Source organism: Phyllobates terribilis, unplaced genomic scaffold (genome assembly GCF_046119375.1).
Source record: "Phyllobates terribilis strain yellow unplaced genomic scaffold, ASM4611937v1 Scaffold_186__1_contigs__length_3700242, whole genome shotgun sequence".
Classification (NCBI taxonomy): Eukaryota; Metazoa; Chordata; class Amphibia; order Anura; family Dendrobatidae; genus Phyllobates; species Phyllobates terribilis.
In genome coordinates this window covers 242,032-259,325 of record NW_027362946.1, presented here as the reverse complement: position 1 = coordinate 259,325, position 17,294 = coordinate 242,032, and the positions used below count along the sequence as shown (strand labels likewise).

Genomic DNA, 17,294 nt, shown 5'->3' with positions numbered 1-17,294 from the left:
TGCACAGTATGGATGGTGTATATGAACATGCAGACAATATGGCGGTATATTATCGTACCTATAGCGGTGCATGGTATGGATGGTGTATATAAACATGCAGACAACATGGCGGTATATTATCGTACCTATAGCGGTGCATAGTATGGATGGTGTATAGAAACATGCAGAGAACATGGCGGTATATTATCGTACCTATAGCGGTGCATAGTATGGTTGGTGTATATGAACATGCAGACAACATGGCGGTATATTATCGCACCTATAGCGGTGCACAGTATGGATGGTGTATATGAACATGCAGACAACATGGCGGTATATTATCGTACCTATAGCGGTGCATGGTACTGGCTGTGCAGGGATATGGACTGTTGCAGCTTCTCTACTGTGGCAGCACTGAGAGATAGGAGACAAATCGTCAGTGATGTGAATGGCTTCTAGAGACATAAGTGAAACATGACAGGACTCGGCTCGGCACAGATGCACAATATGATCTAGAGAGCAATTACAATGCCACCTTGGGCCATGGAGCCAGTGTCAGTCACTCTCTTTGTCTTTCCTAGGCTTCTTCGTGCCGTCGTTGTATAGGTGCACTATAGGTGCATCAGTGACTGCCAGTCATACTGAGATAACACAGGAGGACATACAATACAAGAGGGCTGTATCCAGCACCAGATCGGAAGAAAATCATTGTAAAAACAACCATTTATTGAAAAGTTTTTAAAACTGACGCACTTCAGACTCTGCGCTCTTAATCCTAGTATGGCGTAGTTCTCCAGCGCTAGGTCGTGGTTAAATAATGAAGGTATAGGATATGATGTAGACAGATCATTAGTTCTCTGAACTGAATATATAGACATTTGTTTCTCCAATCAATGATTTATTTCGTTAATATCCATTAAATCAGTTCCAGCATGCATGCCATCTGGTTCTCTGATCTTTAATGTGAGGAGCCATGAAGCCTCTATGTTTTCTACTACGTGATCCATCGCCTCCTCTCTTGGGTGGAGGAACTTTCTCAGCCGCATTAACCCCGAGGCTTCTGACATCACCATTGTGCTGATGTGGAGAGGCACCGGATACCCTATACCTTCATTATTTCCCCCCACCTAGCGCTGGAGAGCTAGAACATACTAGGAGAACACATGGTGTGAAGCGCGGCAGTCGTGCATGCCTCGGAGAAATGCTTTTTTTATTAGATGAATTCTTTGTAACATTTTTTTCAATAAATGGTTTTTACAATGATTTTCTTCGGGCCTGGTGCTGGGTGCACCCCTCTTGTAGCCATTTTGCCCTGCTGGGGGGAGTATGCACAATCAGCAGGGGAGCTGGATTAACCTCTTCTTTCCTCTCTAGGAGGACATACAATGTGGGGTCCATGGCTTCCCGCTCATCGGTACAAGCCGTGTCCGCTGCTCCACCAGATCCAGACCGCAGATAACATTCGCTCTATGGATCCAAGGCTGACCAGCCCAGATACTGAACCATTAATGGCAGCAATTCCCTGTATACAGACATATCTTAGGGAACTGCTATTCATGCAATTCCCCATTATAAGGTGCACCACTATTAAACCAATACCACAGCACTTACTCTTCTCTTTTCCATGAACAGAGTTAAAAAATCATCTATTTCTGTTTTTCCCTCAAGGAAATTTTCGGCAAAATTGTCAGCCTCCTCTTCAGCTTGGTGGGCAGCGACTTTTAACCTGGCCTGTAGTGCGCTGAGACTGCAGCTCTGCGAGGGGGGAAGGAGCAGGACGTTACACCTCATCCCATATGGCACAGGGACTCACCTATTCTACTAGCGGCAGTAGGTTTCCCCAGCAAATGGGGCTCATTTACAGATCGTCCATTGCAGCCAATCATAATGCAGCTTTCATTCCTCAAACTGTTCCTAAAAAATGAAAGCCAAGCTCTGGTTGGCTGCTGTGAAAGCATCTGGTCATGTACCATTCACATGCTATAACCTCACAGTACTAATCATCAGGATTAAATACAAGTCTGGACAATTGAACCTATCGTCTGTCTAGTAGAAAAGATCAGCTGATATAAAAATGTGTATTATATGGAAAACTGGGCGAGATGATGCTGAAAACATTGTATAGGACTATAGTGGCAATCTGGGAACATGTAGCGACTAGTGATGAGCGAGCGTGCTCGTTTAACCCTTTAAACGAGCACACTCGGGTACTCGCTGAGTAGTTTTGTCGTGCTCAGCATTTCCGTTGCAGCCGGGGCGGCTGCATGTATCGCGGCTGTTACACAGCTGTGACACATGCAGGGATTGCCTGTTTGTTAGCCAGTCTCTGCATGTGTCACAGCTGTGTAACAGCCGCGACACATGCAGCTGCTGCGGCTGCAACCGATATGCACAGCACGCCGAAACTACTTGGCGAGTACCCGAGCGTGCTCGTTTAAAGGGTTAAACGAGCACGCTCGCTCATCACTAGTAGCGACATCATACATATAGTAATATTTCAATATTCAGCCAATTCTTGCATGGCCCCCTTACAGTGCACGCCGTCCATATCCCCCCGCACTGTAAACCTTTCAGAACGTTCCCTTTGTTCTACTGAACAATAATGTAATTTGTGGCTTCAGCGGCTTTCTGCAGATTAGACGTCCAGTTTCCACAGGACACATAAAAGGCTTTTATTACCCTGTAACTTATCAAAGAGATCTACTGACAGCACAGTTCTGCAATTAAAGGGAATGTGTCATCAGAAAATGACCAGGACTTTATGTTAAAGGTAACCTGTCAGCTCCCCCGAGATCACACACCGTCACCATGTATTTATTTCTCACTTTATACCCGTCCTAACAAACCCCTTTTAGTGGCTTTCTGATTTCTGCATTTGGCGAAAATCTATTTTATAATTGTGGTGGCAATTTGCTAATTAGAGGGTGACTAGTGGTGGGGCGCGTTGCAATGCCCCCACAAATATTCACCTACTTATTATCACGGCCGCAGTTATAAAAATGTTAGAAATCAGTAAGCCACTATTAATGGGCTCTTTACACAGGGTACAAAAAGATCAATACATACATGGTGGCGCTTCGGGAGGCATGAGAAAGCTGACAGCTTCTCTTTACATGTTATTTTTAACTACTGAGTTTTTTTTCGATTTTCCATAACACAATCTAGATAAAAAAAAAATGCAAACTGGCCATTAATCCTAATACTAGACTCAAACTTCTTATTCTGTTCACAAGGCTTTACATCAGTCTCACAATCATCACAGACAGGATAATAATGAAAGGTAACAATCAATATAGAATAGAATCCACCATTCACAAGAGGTGATATCACTGTCCCGCAGGCGCCATCTTCTCTAGCCCCGTATCCGCCACATTACCTCGCTCAGCTCATGCTGTCTTTGCTGGTTTTCATTTGAGTCAGAAGCTCATACTGGAAGAGAAGAAAAACACAAGGAAATGAGGATGAATTCACGCGGGCCGCATTTGCTGCAGCTTTTACGGCCAGATCAGAGCAGGTTTATAAGGTAAGTGGATGAGACTTTACAAATCTCATCCGCAAACTGTAAAGATTGCCCATATAGAAAAATGAGAACGCCAAAGATGTTCCAAATCCCGGCATGTCATTGTGGGGTGAAAATACAGCAGATTATCAATGTGAATTTCACCAACTTCAATATAGCAAGGGTGAGATCGTCAGAATTCCTTAGCACAATCCACAAATGAACCAAACCTGCCGTAAAGACTGCGCCTGCCATGTCAGCCCCATCCACAGTGGCTTACCTTATCTAATAATGCTTGTCGCTTTGACTCCAGAATTGGCTCAATTTGAAGATTATTTTCTGGATTAAAAAAATTAAAAAAAATTCTATATTAATATACACATACAGAGGATGAAATAAGTATTGAACATGTCACCAATTGTCTAAGTAAATATATTACTAAAGGTGCTATTGACATGAAATTCTCACCAGATGTCGGTAACAACCCATCCAGTCCACACAGGCAAAGAAATCAAATCATAGATGTCCATGAATTATGTGTAATAATGAGAAATGACACAGGAAAAAGGTACTGAACACATGAAGAGAGAGAGAGGCAAAAAGCCATGGAAAGTCATGACACCAGCTGAAATCTATCAGTAATTAGAAACCCATCCTGCCACTTAGTGAAAAATAATATTAGGTGGTTCAACTGATGGCCTATAAAAAGGTGTCTCGTTAGCAAGATGCCACACAAGAAATATCTCATGATGGGTAAAACCAGTGAGCGGTCTCAAGACCTCCGCAACCTAATTGTTGCAAAATATACTGACGGTATTGGTTACAGAAGAATTTCTAAATTACTGAAGGCTCCAGTGAGCACTGCTGTGGCCATAATCCAGAAATGTAAAGAACATAATTTCATAATAAACCGGCCACGACCAAGTGCTCCCCGCAAGATTTCAAACAGAGGAGTGAAATTAATTATCAAAATAGTTGTCCATGACCAAGGACCACCTGTGGAGAGTTACAGAAAGACCAGGAATCAGCAATTGTTTCAAAGAAAACTATAAGTGATGCACTCAACCTCCATGGTCTGTATGCACACTTAGCACGCAAGACTCCATTGCTGAACAAAAAGCATGTTGACGCGTGTTTAACGTTTGCTCAACAATATTTAGACAAGCCTGTGAAATACTGGGAGAATATAGTCTGGTCAGATGAGACCAAAATTGAACTCTTTGGATGTCATAATACACACCATGTTTGGAGGCCAAAAGACACTGCATATCACCCCCAAAACACCATACTAACAGTGAAATTTGGAGGTGGGAACATCATGGTGTTGGGCTGTTTTTCAGCATACGGCAATCTTCATATTAATGAAGGAAGGAGAAATGGATAAATGTACGAGACATTCTTGATAAAAATCGGCTGCAATCTACCAGGATGATGATGAAACAAGGGTGGACATTTCAGCAAGACAATGATCCCAAACACACAGCCAAGGAAACGCTCAATTGTTTTCAGAGAGAGATAATTAAAGCTGCTACAATGGCCCACCCAATCACCTGACCTGAATCCAACAGAATATTTCTAGAAGGAACTGAAGCTCAGAGTTCATAGAAGGAGCCCAAGGGATCTTCAGGATTTGTAGCGTGTTTGTGTGGAAGCATGGGACAAAATCACACCTGAGCAATGCATGCGACTAGTTTCTCCATACAGGATGAATCTTGAAGCTGTCATCACCAACAAAGGCTTGTGTACGAAGTATTAAATACATTTCAGTAAGCATAGTCAATACTTTTTCCCTGTGTAATTTCTCATTATTACACATAACTTAATTTATGGACATCTATTGTTTGATTTCTTTGCCTATGTGGATTGGATGGTCTGTTACTGATATCTGGGGAGAATTTCATGCCTATAGCACCTTTAGTAACATAGTTACTTAGAAAATTGGTGAAGTGTGAGTATTTCACTCGCTGTGTATATCCAGTGGGGAAAATAAGTATTTGATACACTGCCGATTTTGCAAGTTTTCCCACCTACAAAGAATGGAGAGGTCTGTATTTTTTTTTTATCGTAGGTATACTTCAACTGTGAGAGACAGAAGAAGAATCCAGAAAATCACATTGTATGATTTTTACATAATTAATTAGCATTTTATTGACTGAAATAAGTATGTGATACAATAGAAAAACAGAACGTAATATTTGGTACAGAAACCTTTGTTTGCAATTACAGAGGTCAGAAGTTTCCTGTAGTTCTTGACCAAGTTTGCACACACCGCAGCAGGGACTTTGGCCCACTCCTCCATACAGATCTTCTCCAGATCTTTCAGGTTTCGGGGCTGTCGCTGGGCAACATTGGAGTTTCAGCTCCCTCTAAAGATTTTCTACTGGGTTCAGGTCTGAAGACTGGTTAGGCTACTCCAGGACCTTGAAATGCTTCTAACAGAGACACTCCTTAGTTTCCTTGGCTATGTGTTTCGGGTCATTGTCATGGTGGAAGACCCAGGCACGTCCCATCTTCAATGCTCTTACTGAGGGATAGAAGTTGTTGGACAAAATCTCGCGATACATGACCCCATCCTTCCTCCCTTCAATATGGTGCAGTCATCCTGTCCCCTTTGCAGAAAAGCACCCCCAAAGTATGACATTTTCCCCACCATGCTTCACGGTTGGGACAGTGTTCTTGGGGTTGTACTCATCCTCCTTCTTTCTCACGGCGAGTGGAGTTGATACCAAAAAGTTCTATTTTGGTCTCATCTGACCACAAGACCTTCTCCCATGCCAGATGGTCATTGGCAAACTTGAAATGGGCCTGGACATGTGCTGTTGTTTGAGACTGTGGTCCCAGCTCTCTTCAGGTTATTGACCAGGTCTTCCTGTGTAGTGATGGGCTGATTCCTGACCTTTCTCAGAATCATGCTTACCCCACAAGGCGAGATCTAGCATGGAGCCTTACACCGAGGAGAATTGACAGTCATCTTGTGCTTATTCCATTTTCTAATAATTGTGCCAACAGTTGTTGACTTCTCACCAAGCTCCTTGTCTACTGCCTTGTAGCCCATGCCAGCCTTGTGCAGGTCTACAATTTGTCCCTGGTGTCCTTAGACAGCTCTTTGATCTTGGCCATGGTGGAGAGGTTGGAGTGTGATTGATTGAGCATGTGGACAGGTGTCTTTTATACAGGTTTATATGGTGCAATTAATAAAAGGTAATGAGTGCAGAGTAGGAGGGCTTCTTAAAGAAACACTAACAGGTCTGTAAGAGCCAGAATTCTTGCTGGTTGGTAGGAAATCAAATACTAATTCCATGCAATAAAATGCAATTTAATGATTTGAAAATCAAACAATGTGGTTTTCTGGTTTTTATTTTTAGATTCTGTATCTCACAGTTGAAGTGGATATACGATAAAAATTACAGACCTCTCCATTCTATGTAGGTGGGAAAACTTGCAAAATCGGCAGTGTATCAAATACTATTTTTACCACCATGTATATGTATGTGTGTGTATATACACTACCCACAAAAAGTTAGGAATATTTGGCTTTTGGGTGAAATTTCAGGATGAACCTAAAATGCCCTCTAACCTTTTCAGGTGAACTTAATGTGACCTTCTCTAAACTTTTGAATGCACATGTCCAACTGTTCAATGTTTCAGTACTTTTTGCACAACTTGCTGTTCTCTAACAAGGAGCTTAATGGCAAAATTCACATCAGGTGTTTGATCCATGTATCGCCCAATAAAATTTGGGGTTCAATTAGAATTGGTATTAAACAGCCCCTACTACTTGAATAACAGCATTAATCCTGTCATTGTCCCTCTGCATTCACAACACAGGCCTAATTTCATCCTCATGGATCACAAGGCTCCAGCTCATTGAGGTTGCATCATTAGGGAATGGCTGCTGGAGACAGGGGAACCTCAAATGGAGTGGCCTGCATTTTCTCCAGACCTGAATCCCATAGAAAACCTATGGGATCAGCTGAGTCGCTGTGTAGAGGCTCGTAACTCTGTACCCCAGAACCTCAATGACCTGAGAACCGCCCTTTCCAGGGCTGTGGTGTCAGTAAGCCAAACTTCCGACTCCCGACTCTGACTCCACAGCCCTGGTCACTACTGAGCGTGTACATAAAGTGCAGCACAGATTCATCTGAACTAAAAGCCGAGATCCTTAGATCAGGAACAGAACAGACATTTATAGGACATTTCATAACTTTCACAAATTCTTATGGAAACATTTACAGCACATCCTGTATTGTACTGCTGTACCCAATTTATTCTATATTTTAGGAGTCGGAGTGGGTCCATTTTATACCGACTCCACCAAAATAGACACCGACTCAGACTCCACAGCCCTGCACCCTCCAAGAAGAGTGGGACGCCATGCCTCAGCAGACAATAACTCCACTTGTGAACAGCAGGAGAATTCATTGTCGAGCTGTAATTGATGCTGCTCAAGGCCACATGACAACTTATTGAGACATTGACATTTTTTGTTGGGGTATACCCACCACTGTTGTTGGCATTTGTTTCAATAAATGGTTTGAGATGAGGAAATCACCGTTACATGCTTCTACTTAAACGCACTACTTGTATTATAATATATTACTGTAGAGGGAACTTTTTACTTTTTCCATACATTTCACCAGAAAGCCACATATCCCTAACTTTTTGTGGTCAGTGTAGATATACAGGTGCTTCTCACAAAATTAGAATATCATCAAAAAGTTAATTTATTTCAGTTCTTCAATACAAAAAGTGAAACTCATATATTATATAGAGTCATTACAAACACAGTGATCTATTTCAAGTGTTTATTTCTGTTAATGTTGATGATTATGGCTTACAGCCAATGAAAACACAAAAGTCATTATCTCAGTAAATTAGAATATTTTATAACAGCTTAAAAAATGATTTTTTTGAAAATCCAAAATGTTGGGCTACTGAAATGTATGTTCAGTAAATGCACTCAATACTTGGTCGGGGCTCCTTTTGCATCAATTACTGCATCAATGCGGCGTGGCATGGAGGCGATCAGCCTGTGGCGCTGCTGAGGTGTTATGGAAGCCCAGGTGGCTTTGATAGCAGCCTTCAGCTCCTCTGCATTGTTGGGTCTGGTGTCGCTCATCTTCCTCTTGACAATACCCCATATATTCTCTATAATAGATTCTCTTTGGGGTTAAGGTCAGGCGAGTTTGCTGCCAATCAAGCACAGTGATACTGTTGTGTGTAAACCAGGTATTGGTACTTTTGGCAGTGTGGACAGGGGCCAAGTCCTGCTGGAGAATGACATTTCCATCTCCAAAAAGCTTGTCGTCAGAGGGAAGCATGAAGTGCTCTAAAATTTCCTGGTAGACGGCTGCGCTGACTTTGGTCTTGATAAAACACAGTGGACCTCCACCAGCAGATGACATGGCCCCCCAAACCATCACTGATTGTGGAAACTTCACACTAGACCTCAAGCAGCTTGGATTATGTGTCTCTGCACTCTTCCTCCAGACTCTGGGACCTTGATTCCCAAATTAAAATTGGAACTTTGGGACCTTGTGGAGTGTGTCAATGACTGCCTTCTGGACATCTGTCAAGTCAGCAGTCTTCCCCATGACTGTGGAGCCTACTGAAACAGATTAAGGGGCCTTTTTAAACACGTAGGAAGCCTTTGCAGGTGTTTTTTTCTAATTTACTGAGACAATGACTGTTTTCATTGGCTGTAAGTCATAATCATCAACATTAGCAGAAACAACCACATGAAATAGATCACTCTGTTTGTAATGACTCTATATAATATATGAGTTTCACTTTTTGTATTGAAGAACTGAAATAAATTAACTTTTTGATGATATTCTAATTTTATGAGACGCACATATATATATATATATATATATATATATATATATATATACAGTACAGACCAAAAGTTTGGACACACCTTCTCATTTAAAGATTTTTCTGTATTTTCATGACTTTGAAAATTGTACATTCACACTGAAGGCATCAAACTATGAATTAACACATGTGGAATTATGTACTTAACAAAAAAGTGTGAAACAACTGAAAATATGTCTTATAATCTAGGTTCTTCAAAGTAGCCACCTTTTGCTTTGATGACTGCTTTGAACACTCTTGGCATTCTCTTGATGAGCTTCAAGAGGTAGTCACCGGAAATGGTCTTCCAACAATCCTGAAGGAGTTCCCAGAGATGCTTAGCACTTGTTGGCCCTTTTGCCTTCACTCTGTGGTCCAGCTCACCCCAAACCATCTCGATTGGGTTCAGGTCTGGTGACTGTGGAGGCCAGGTCATCTGGCGTAGCACCCCATCACTCGCCTTCTTGGTCAAATAGCCCTAACACAGCCTGGAGGTGTGTTTGGAGTCATTGTCCTGTTGAAAAATAAATGATGGTCCAACTAAAAGCAAACCGGATGGAATAGCATGCCGCGGCAAGATGCTGTGGTAGCCATGCTGGTTCAGTATGCCTTCAATTTTGAATAAATCTCCAACAGTGTCACCAGCAAAGCACCCCCACACCATCACACCTCCTCCTCCATGCTTCACGGTGGGAACCAGGCATGTAGAGTCCATCCGTTCACCTTTTCTGCGTCGCACAAAGACGAATGCCAAGAGTGTGCAAAGCAGTCATCAAAGCAAAAGGTGGCTACTTTGAAGAACCTAGAATATAAGACATATTTTCAGTTGTTTCACACTTTTTTGTTAAGTATATAATTCCACATGTGTTAATTCATAGTTTTGATGCCTTCAGTGTGAATGTACAATTTTCATAGTCATGAAAATACAGAAAAATCTTTAAATGAGAAGGTGTGTCCAAACTTTTGGTCTGTACTGTATATCTATCTATCTATATTTTTTTCCCAAGAACCAGAAAAACTCTTCATTCCTCAAAACCGTATTCAACTACCATCCACCAAATCTTACTTGCCAGCTCCTCGATATTTTTCACTAGCTCCTCTTTATCAGATATAATCTGTTTTAGTTGTGGAAGATTTACAAACTGCTCCAGAAGAACATCCTCTTGCTCCATCATATCGGTGAGCTGTGACACGCTGAAGTAGAAAAAAAGAGAAACGTGCGTGGAAGACTTTCATGGAAATGTTACAACAGGGTACAGAGAAGCTAGTGTGCAGAATAAGCCCCCACAGACTTATCTATAGGGGTGGCCCTGGGGAATACTAGGATGGATGTCATTTTATCATTAGAACTAATATAGAATTCAGAATTTTTTTTTTGACAAATAAAAATTAAACTTTTTTTTTTTTTTATTTTAGTTGTAAAAATACAAACCTCAAATCTGACAGCTCAGGAAACGTTTCAGGGAGATCAGGCATCTTATATGTAAAGCCGTTCACACCCACCTAAGAAATATATACAGGTACTGGTGAGAGACTACAGAAACAGAAATGTTCGGTGCCTAGGTTACCGGCCACTGCTGCTGTCTATCAGTGGTGGCCAGTCTCCTAGGCAAGGAAAGCAGTTTGCTATACAGCTTGCAAGTGCAGCTCTGAAGTTGGCCGGATCCCTTGATTCAGTACCTCTGTGCTCCTCCGACGCTGCAAAGTCAAAGCGGTCTCTGCCGACAGCAGAGGAAAGTGCATAGTTCAGACCAGAGGCGCGAAAATGCCGCTGGTTGAAACTGTCCATCTTCAGGAGAGCACTGCCCCCAGCAAGGAGGTAGCCAGCAAGACAGAGGAGCAGTGTGCTCCTGATGAAACAAGATTAGACAAGCTCTTAAAGGGATTTTCTGATCCGACATGACACTGACTGCAGACTTGTGAAGAGATGCAGATGTGTTATGTGCAGCATGAGACGGGGCATTATCATGCATGAAATGATCTCGATGGTCCAGATGGATGGAGTGGAGGATGGCTGGTTGATGGACACCCGATGCAAACACGGCTACGGCGCTAACAAGGAGGAGGTGGAGTAATGTTTTGGGCTGGAATCATGGGGAGAGGGATTGTCGGCCCTTTTTGGATCCCTGAAGGGGTAAAGATGAACTCCATAATGTATGTTGAGTTTCTCAAACAGCACTTCCTTCCATGGTTCAAGAAGAAGAACCGTGCATTCCGCAGCAAGATCATTTTCATGCATGATAATGCCCCGTCTCATGCTGCACATAACACATCTGCATCTCTGGCTTCTATGGGCATAAAAGGGGACAAACTTATGGTGTGGCCCCCATGCTCCCCTGACCTCAACCCCATTGAGAACCTCTGGAGCATCATCAAAAGGAGTGTCTATGATGGCGGGAGGCAGCTCACATCTAAGCAACAGCTCTGGGAGGGTATTCTGTCCTCATGCAAAACAATTGAAGCAGAAACCATCCAAAACCTGACAAATTCAATGGACGAGAGAGTTCAGAAGCTCCTTTCGAACAAGGGGTCCTATGTGCAAATGTAACATCACCTAGAATAAAGTTTTGAGTTGAAAACTGTTTGATTTCAGTTTGTAATAACCTGCTAATGCTTATAATTTCAAAAATGACCATTTTTTTTGTTCTTTATTAAAACGAAAAGGTTGAAAACTCTGCTGTGCATAATAATTTGGAACATGCATTTTGAGTGCAGTTTGAGTTTTTTTTTGTTTTTTTTAAATATACTGTTATCATAGGCAGTTTGTACAAAAACCTTTCAATTGTACTCTAATAGTTATTTGACTGGAAAATTACAATGACTGCAATTCATATAGGTAATTTGGGAAAATCTGAGAAAATATTATTTGCATAATAATTTGGAACACAGTGTATACAGACCACAAAGTATGGCAGTATCAGCGATCAAGCAGACAAGGGCTGGAGAGAGCAGGAGAGACGCTAGAAAGACGCTCGAGAGAGAGAGAGAGAGCAGGAGAGACGCTCGAGAGAGAGAGAGCAGGAGAGACGCTCAAGATCAGGAGAGACGCTCGAGAGAGAGAGCAGGAGAGACGCTAGAAAGACGCTCGAGAGAGAAAGAGCAGGAGAGACGCTCGAGAGAGAGAGAGCAGGAGAGACGCTCAAGATCAGGAGAGACGCTCGAGAGAGAGAGAGCAGGAGAGACGCTCGAGAGAGAGAGCAGGAGAGACGCTCAAGATCAGGAGAGACGCTCGAGAGAGAGAGAGCAGGAGAGACGCTCGAGAGAGAGAGAGAGCAGGAGAGACGCTCAAGATCAGGAGAGACGCTCGAGAGAGAGAGAGCAGGAGAGACGCTCGAGAGAGAGAGCAGGAGAGACGCTCGAGAGAGAGAGCAGGAGAGACGCTCGAGAGAGAGAGCAGGAGAGACGCTCGAGAGAGAGCAGGAGAGACGCTCAAGATCAGGAGAGACGCTCGAGAGAGAGAGCAGGAGAGACGCTCGAGAGAGAGCAGGAGAGATGCTCGAGAGAGAGCAGGAGAGACGCTCGAGAGAGAGAGAGCAGGAGAGACGCTCCAGAGAGAGAGAGCAGGAGAGACGCTCGAGAGAGAGAGCAGGAGAGACGCTTGAGAGAGAGAGAGCAGGAGAGACGCTCGAGAGAGAGAGCAGGAGAGATGCTCGAGAGAGAGAGAGAGCAGGAGAGATGCTCGAGAGAGAGAGAGCAGGAGAGACGCTCGAGAGAGAGAGCAGGAGAGACGCTCGAGAGAGAGAGCAGGAGAGACGCTCGAGAGAGAGAGAGAGCAGGAGAGACGCTCGAGAGAGAGAGAGCAGGAGAGACGCTCGAGAGAGAGAGCAGGAGAGACGCTCGAGAGAGAGAGCAGGAGAGACGCTCGAGAGAGAGAGCAGGAGAGACGCTCGAGAGAGAGAGCAGGAGAGACGCTCGAGAGAGAGAGCAGGAGAGACGCTCGAGAGAGAGAGCAGAAGAGACGCTCGAGAGAGAGAGAGCAGGAGAGACGCTCGAGAGAGAGCAGGAGAGACGCTCGAGAGAGAGAGAGCAGGAGAGATGCTCGAGAGAGAGAGAGCAGGAGAGACGCTCGAGAGAGAGAGCAGGAGAGACGCTCGAGAGAGAGAGCAGGAGAGACGCTAGAGAGAGAGAGATGCTCGAGAGAGAGAGCAGGAGAGAAGCTCGAGAGAGAGCAGGAGAGACGCTCGAGAGAGCAGGAGAGACGCTCGAGAGAGAGCAGGAGAGATGCTCGAGAGAGAGAGCAGGAGAGACGCTCGAGAGAGAGAGCAGGAGAGACGCTCGAGAGAGAGAGAGCAGGAGAGACGCTAGAGAGAGACGCTCGAGAGAGAGAGCAGGAGAGAAGCTCGAGAGAGAGAGCAGGAGAGACGCTCGAGAGAGAGAGCAGGAGAGACGCTCGAGAGAGAGAGCAGGAGAGACGCTCGAGAGAGAGCAGGAGAGACGCTTGAGAGAGAGAGCAGGAGAGAAGCTCGAGAGAGAGAGCAGGAGAGACGCTCGAGAGAGAGAGGAGGAGAGACGCTCGAGAGAGAGAGCAGGAGAGACGCTCGAGAGAGAGAGAGCAGGAGAGACGCTTGAGAGAGAGAGCAGGAGAGACGCTTGAGAGAGAGAGCAGGAGAGACGCTCGAGAGAGAGAGCAGGAGATACGCTCGAGAGAGAGAGAGCAGGAGAGACGCTCGAGAGAAAGAGCAGGAGAGAAGCTAGAGAGAGAGAGCAGGAGAGACGCTCGAGAGAGAGAGCAGGAGAGATGCTCGAGAGAGAGAGCAGGAGAGACGCTCGAGAGAGAGAGAGCAGGAGAGACGCTCGATAGAAAGCAGGAGCAACTGTCAATCACTTCATCACTATATGACTCAGTAATGATACCTATAGCATATTACTCAGGGTGACAACATGGCAGGTCACAGAGTTACTTTCATGATCTAGATTTGCTAAATTGGAGACATATCATGATACAGAGCCCATGTCCATGACTTATGTCAGCTCCAAAGTGAAATATGTATTGAAAAAAATAAAAAAAAATTATATATATACACACACATATATGTGGAACCCCAGGGGTCTGGTTACCACAGTAATAGCAATATTACGTCTGAGAGCAGGTGGAAGGTCTCCTGGTCAGGTACCCTAAGCATGCCACACCTCCTGCCCAGTCCTGGGAGGGGAAGAACTTCCCCTATATAAACTGGGGGCTGAGGCAGGGTTAGAGAGAAGAAGAGGAGTCCCAGACAGAGACACAGTCTGGTCTGGAGTGGAGCAGATACAGGGAGAGCAAGATCAGGAGCTCTGTGGGAGCAGTGATAAAAGGGGTCAGAGACTGGAAGCTGTAGAGCTCGTCCTGACTGAAGAGATCTCACCGGACACGGAGTCCGAGGCTGTGGGGACTGATCCATACCCAGCAGCAGAAACCGACCGGCAGGGGATTTCAGGTCCTCTGGCCAAGAAACCCGAAGGCACGGTCACACGCAAGAGACCAGCACCGCCGTTGTGGAGCGGAGGCTACCAGAAGGCCCCGAGTCACCGGCCATACGGGTGAGCACCACACGGTACACTCAGGGACGTGGGCTACTTTTACCCGCTTCTAGCAAGGTAGCCAGGGAGAGTACAATTAGTTGGGGAGGCCTACAACTCCGCCTGGCCGGGGGAGATCCTATCTGCTCACGGACTGACCAGGCCCCGATCGCTAGCCAGTACTCCCGGGAGGGTCCACCTTTGCCACCAGTAAAGACCCTGAACTACACCGCACCGTCTCTGAGTGGTTCCTGGTGCCTGCGTGCAATTCTGCTATCCCCATCATCCACGTCCGCTGCCCTGAGGCCATACCCCTCCCGTTGGGGGTTATACTATCCACGCTGCACAACCGTACCACCGGCCTCAGCGGTCTGCCCTGCAGCGGCGGCTTCATAACCGCATTCAACGGGTGGCGTAGTCGAACACTATAACATCTTCTACTAAATTCCGCCACTTAGTTTGACACCCTGGGCACGGACCGGGTCACCGCCACGAGGACTACTAACCCCAACAGATCCGGCTCCGGGTAGCCCCCGCGTGCGCAACGCTACACAACACAGGCCCAGGGGGCGCGTCAACTTTGGCGTAGTCGGCAGGATTCCGTGCCCGCAACCACCGGGTACTGCGTGCCTGAAAAAGACTGTTAAACCTACCTGTGGTGAAGATTCCCGCCATCCGACGCCATCTTCTGCCTTCTTCCCGCCATCCGTGGAGTTTTCCCGCCATCCGACGCCATCTTCTGCCTTCTTCCCGCCATCCGTGGAGTTTTCCCGCCATTGGACGCCATCTTGAGGACGCCGCGCGGGAAGAAGAGGGGCGTGGACTCCGAAAGCGCGCGAGAACTGAAGCTCCGCCTCACGTCCGGACGTTGCGTAAGGTCCTGGAAGGAGCCCAGCAGACGCCGACGTCACAGGAGCGCGACGGAAGGTCCTCAACCCTGACGATCCACTGCGGAGCCGCGGCCTACGGAAGAGGATCATCGCAAGGTAGGCCACGGTCCACTAGGGGGGAGGAGGATGTCGGATACGGAGGAGAGCTTCACTGCCACAGCCACCGCCAGCGCCACCGCTGCTGCGGTCATGCCTTTCACCATGCCCTATATCCCGGGGGCAGCCTGGCTACCCCAGTACTCAGGGGAGTCACATACCCTAAATGACTTCAGAGAAAGGCTGGATAGCCTCTTCCAGGTGTACCCCCTCACAGAGGAGCAAAAAGTGAGCATCCTGGTGGCTCAATTAACAGGGGCAGCCCAAAGGGAGGTAAAGTCCTGGCCACTTGGGAGGAGGAGGACTGTTGCAGAGATACTAGCCCGGCTGAAGGACACCTTTGATACCCGTACCTCAGCCGAGATCAAGCTTAGATTCTACGGGTGCAAGCAGCGAGCACATGAGAATATAAGGGACTATGCACTAAACCTACAAGAGGCCCTGAGAGCCATTAAGCAGGCCGACCTTGACGGCGTGGGAAACGAAGACAAGCTGTTGACTGAACAATTTATAGAGGGTCTACATTGCAATGCCCACCGAACCCAGTTGCGGGCAATGGCCTTACAGGACCCTCATCTGGACTTTGCACAGTTCAAGGACAGAGCCATCCGGGTGCTCCGAGAACCGGCACCAGGTGGCGCTGTGACCCACAGACGCCCTGCTACCACTTACCACCAGGAGACGGCGCCCTTGTCGGCAGGGCCTGTGGGAGCTGATGCGCAGGCTTTAAACAATGACCCGGCTACAGGCCTGCACCATCAGGTCCAAGAGCTAACTAAAAACGTTGCCGCGCTAACCCGAACTGTGCAGTCTTTACAGGTTTCTACTCCAGGGAAGATCCAGCTGGCATCCGGACCGGAGGATATCCCGTGGCGCCGACCAAGGAGGACCCCACCGGCCAGAGGAAGACCCAGCGACCGATACAACGAGGACGGACAACCCATCTGCCGCCGCTGCAATCAACCCGGACATATGGCAAGGTACTGTCCTTTAAACTGGCACAACCTGGGGTAGAGGGCCAACCCCTAGGAATAAGATCACCAGGCCCATCGAACTGGCGTGACAAATATGTGGGGGGACGTCCAGTCTTGCCTGTGGTACTGGATGGCATTCCTATGAGTGCCCTACTGGACACCGGGTCACAGGTCACCACCATCCCGTACGTGCTCTTCAAGCAGTACTGGAATGACTCGGATATAACCCGCTACCCTGACGACGACTTGAGTATCATCGCCAGCAATGGTCAGCCCGTGCCACAGATCGGATTTAAAGAGATGACCATTAAAATCGGTAAAGTCGAACTGGCAGCACAGGGACTGATCATTGTGGACATTGACAAGCGCGAGAGTCACCCAAAGATAACTCTAGGAACTAATGTGATTGAAAATTGTCTTGCAGAGGTGATTCTCATTTTACAGCAGGTTGCCAAGAACGCCAGCTCCGGCCAGCAGCGAGTGCTCCAAAAAGAGATCCGG

General features: G+C 46.2%; 1 protein-coding gene across 1 annotated transcript; it reads right to left on the bottom strand.

The window, feature by feature from the left end:
* Nucleotides 1-1,598: 1,598 nt before the first annotated feature.
* Nucleotides 1,599-10,837, bottom strand: LOC141212766 (vacuolar protein sorting-associated protein 37A-like). Its single transcript, XM_073665075.1, has 5 exons — nucleotides 10,767-10,837; nucleotides 10,401-10,528; nucleotides 3,759-3,817; nucleotides 3,356-3,408; nucleotides 1,599-1,734 (listed from the first exon to the last, which is right to left on the bottom strand). The coding sequence occupies exons 1-4, from the start codon at nucleotides 10,808-10,810 to the stop codon at nucleotides 3,361-3,363; spliced, it is 279 nt and encodes a 92-aa protein (XP_073521176.1). The 5' UTR covers nucleotides 10,811-10,837; the 3' UTR covers nucleotides 1,599-1,734; nucleotides 3,356-3,360.
* Between the last annotated feature and the right edge of the window lie 6,457 nt (nucleotides 10,838-17,294).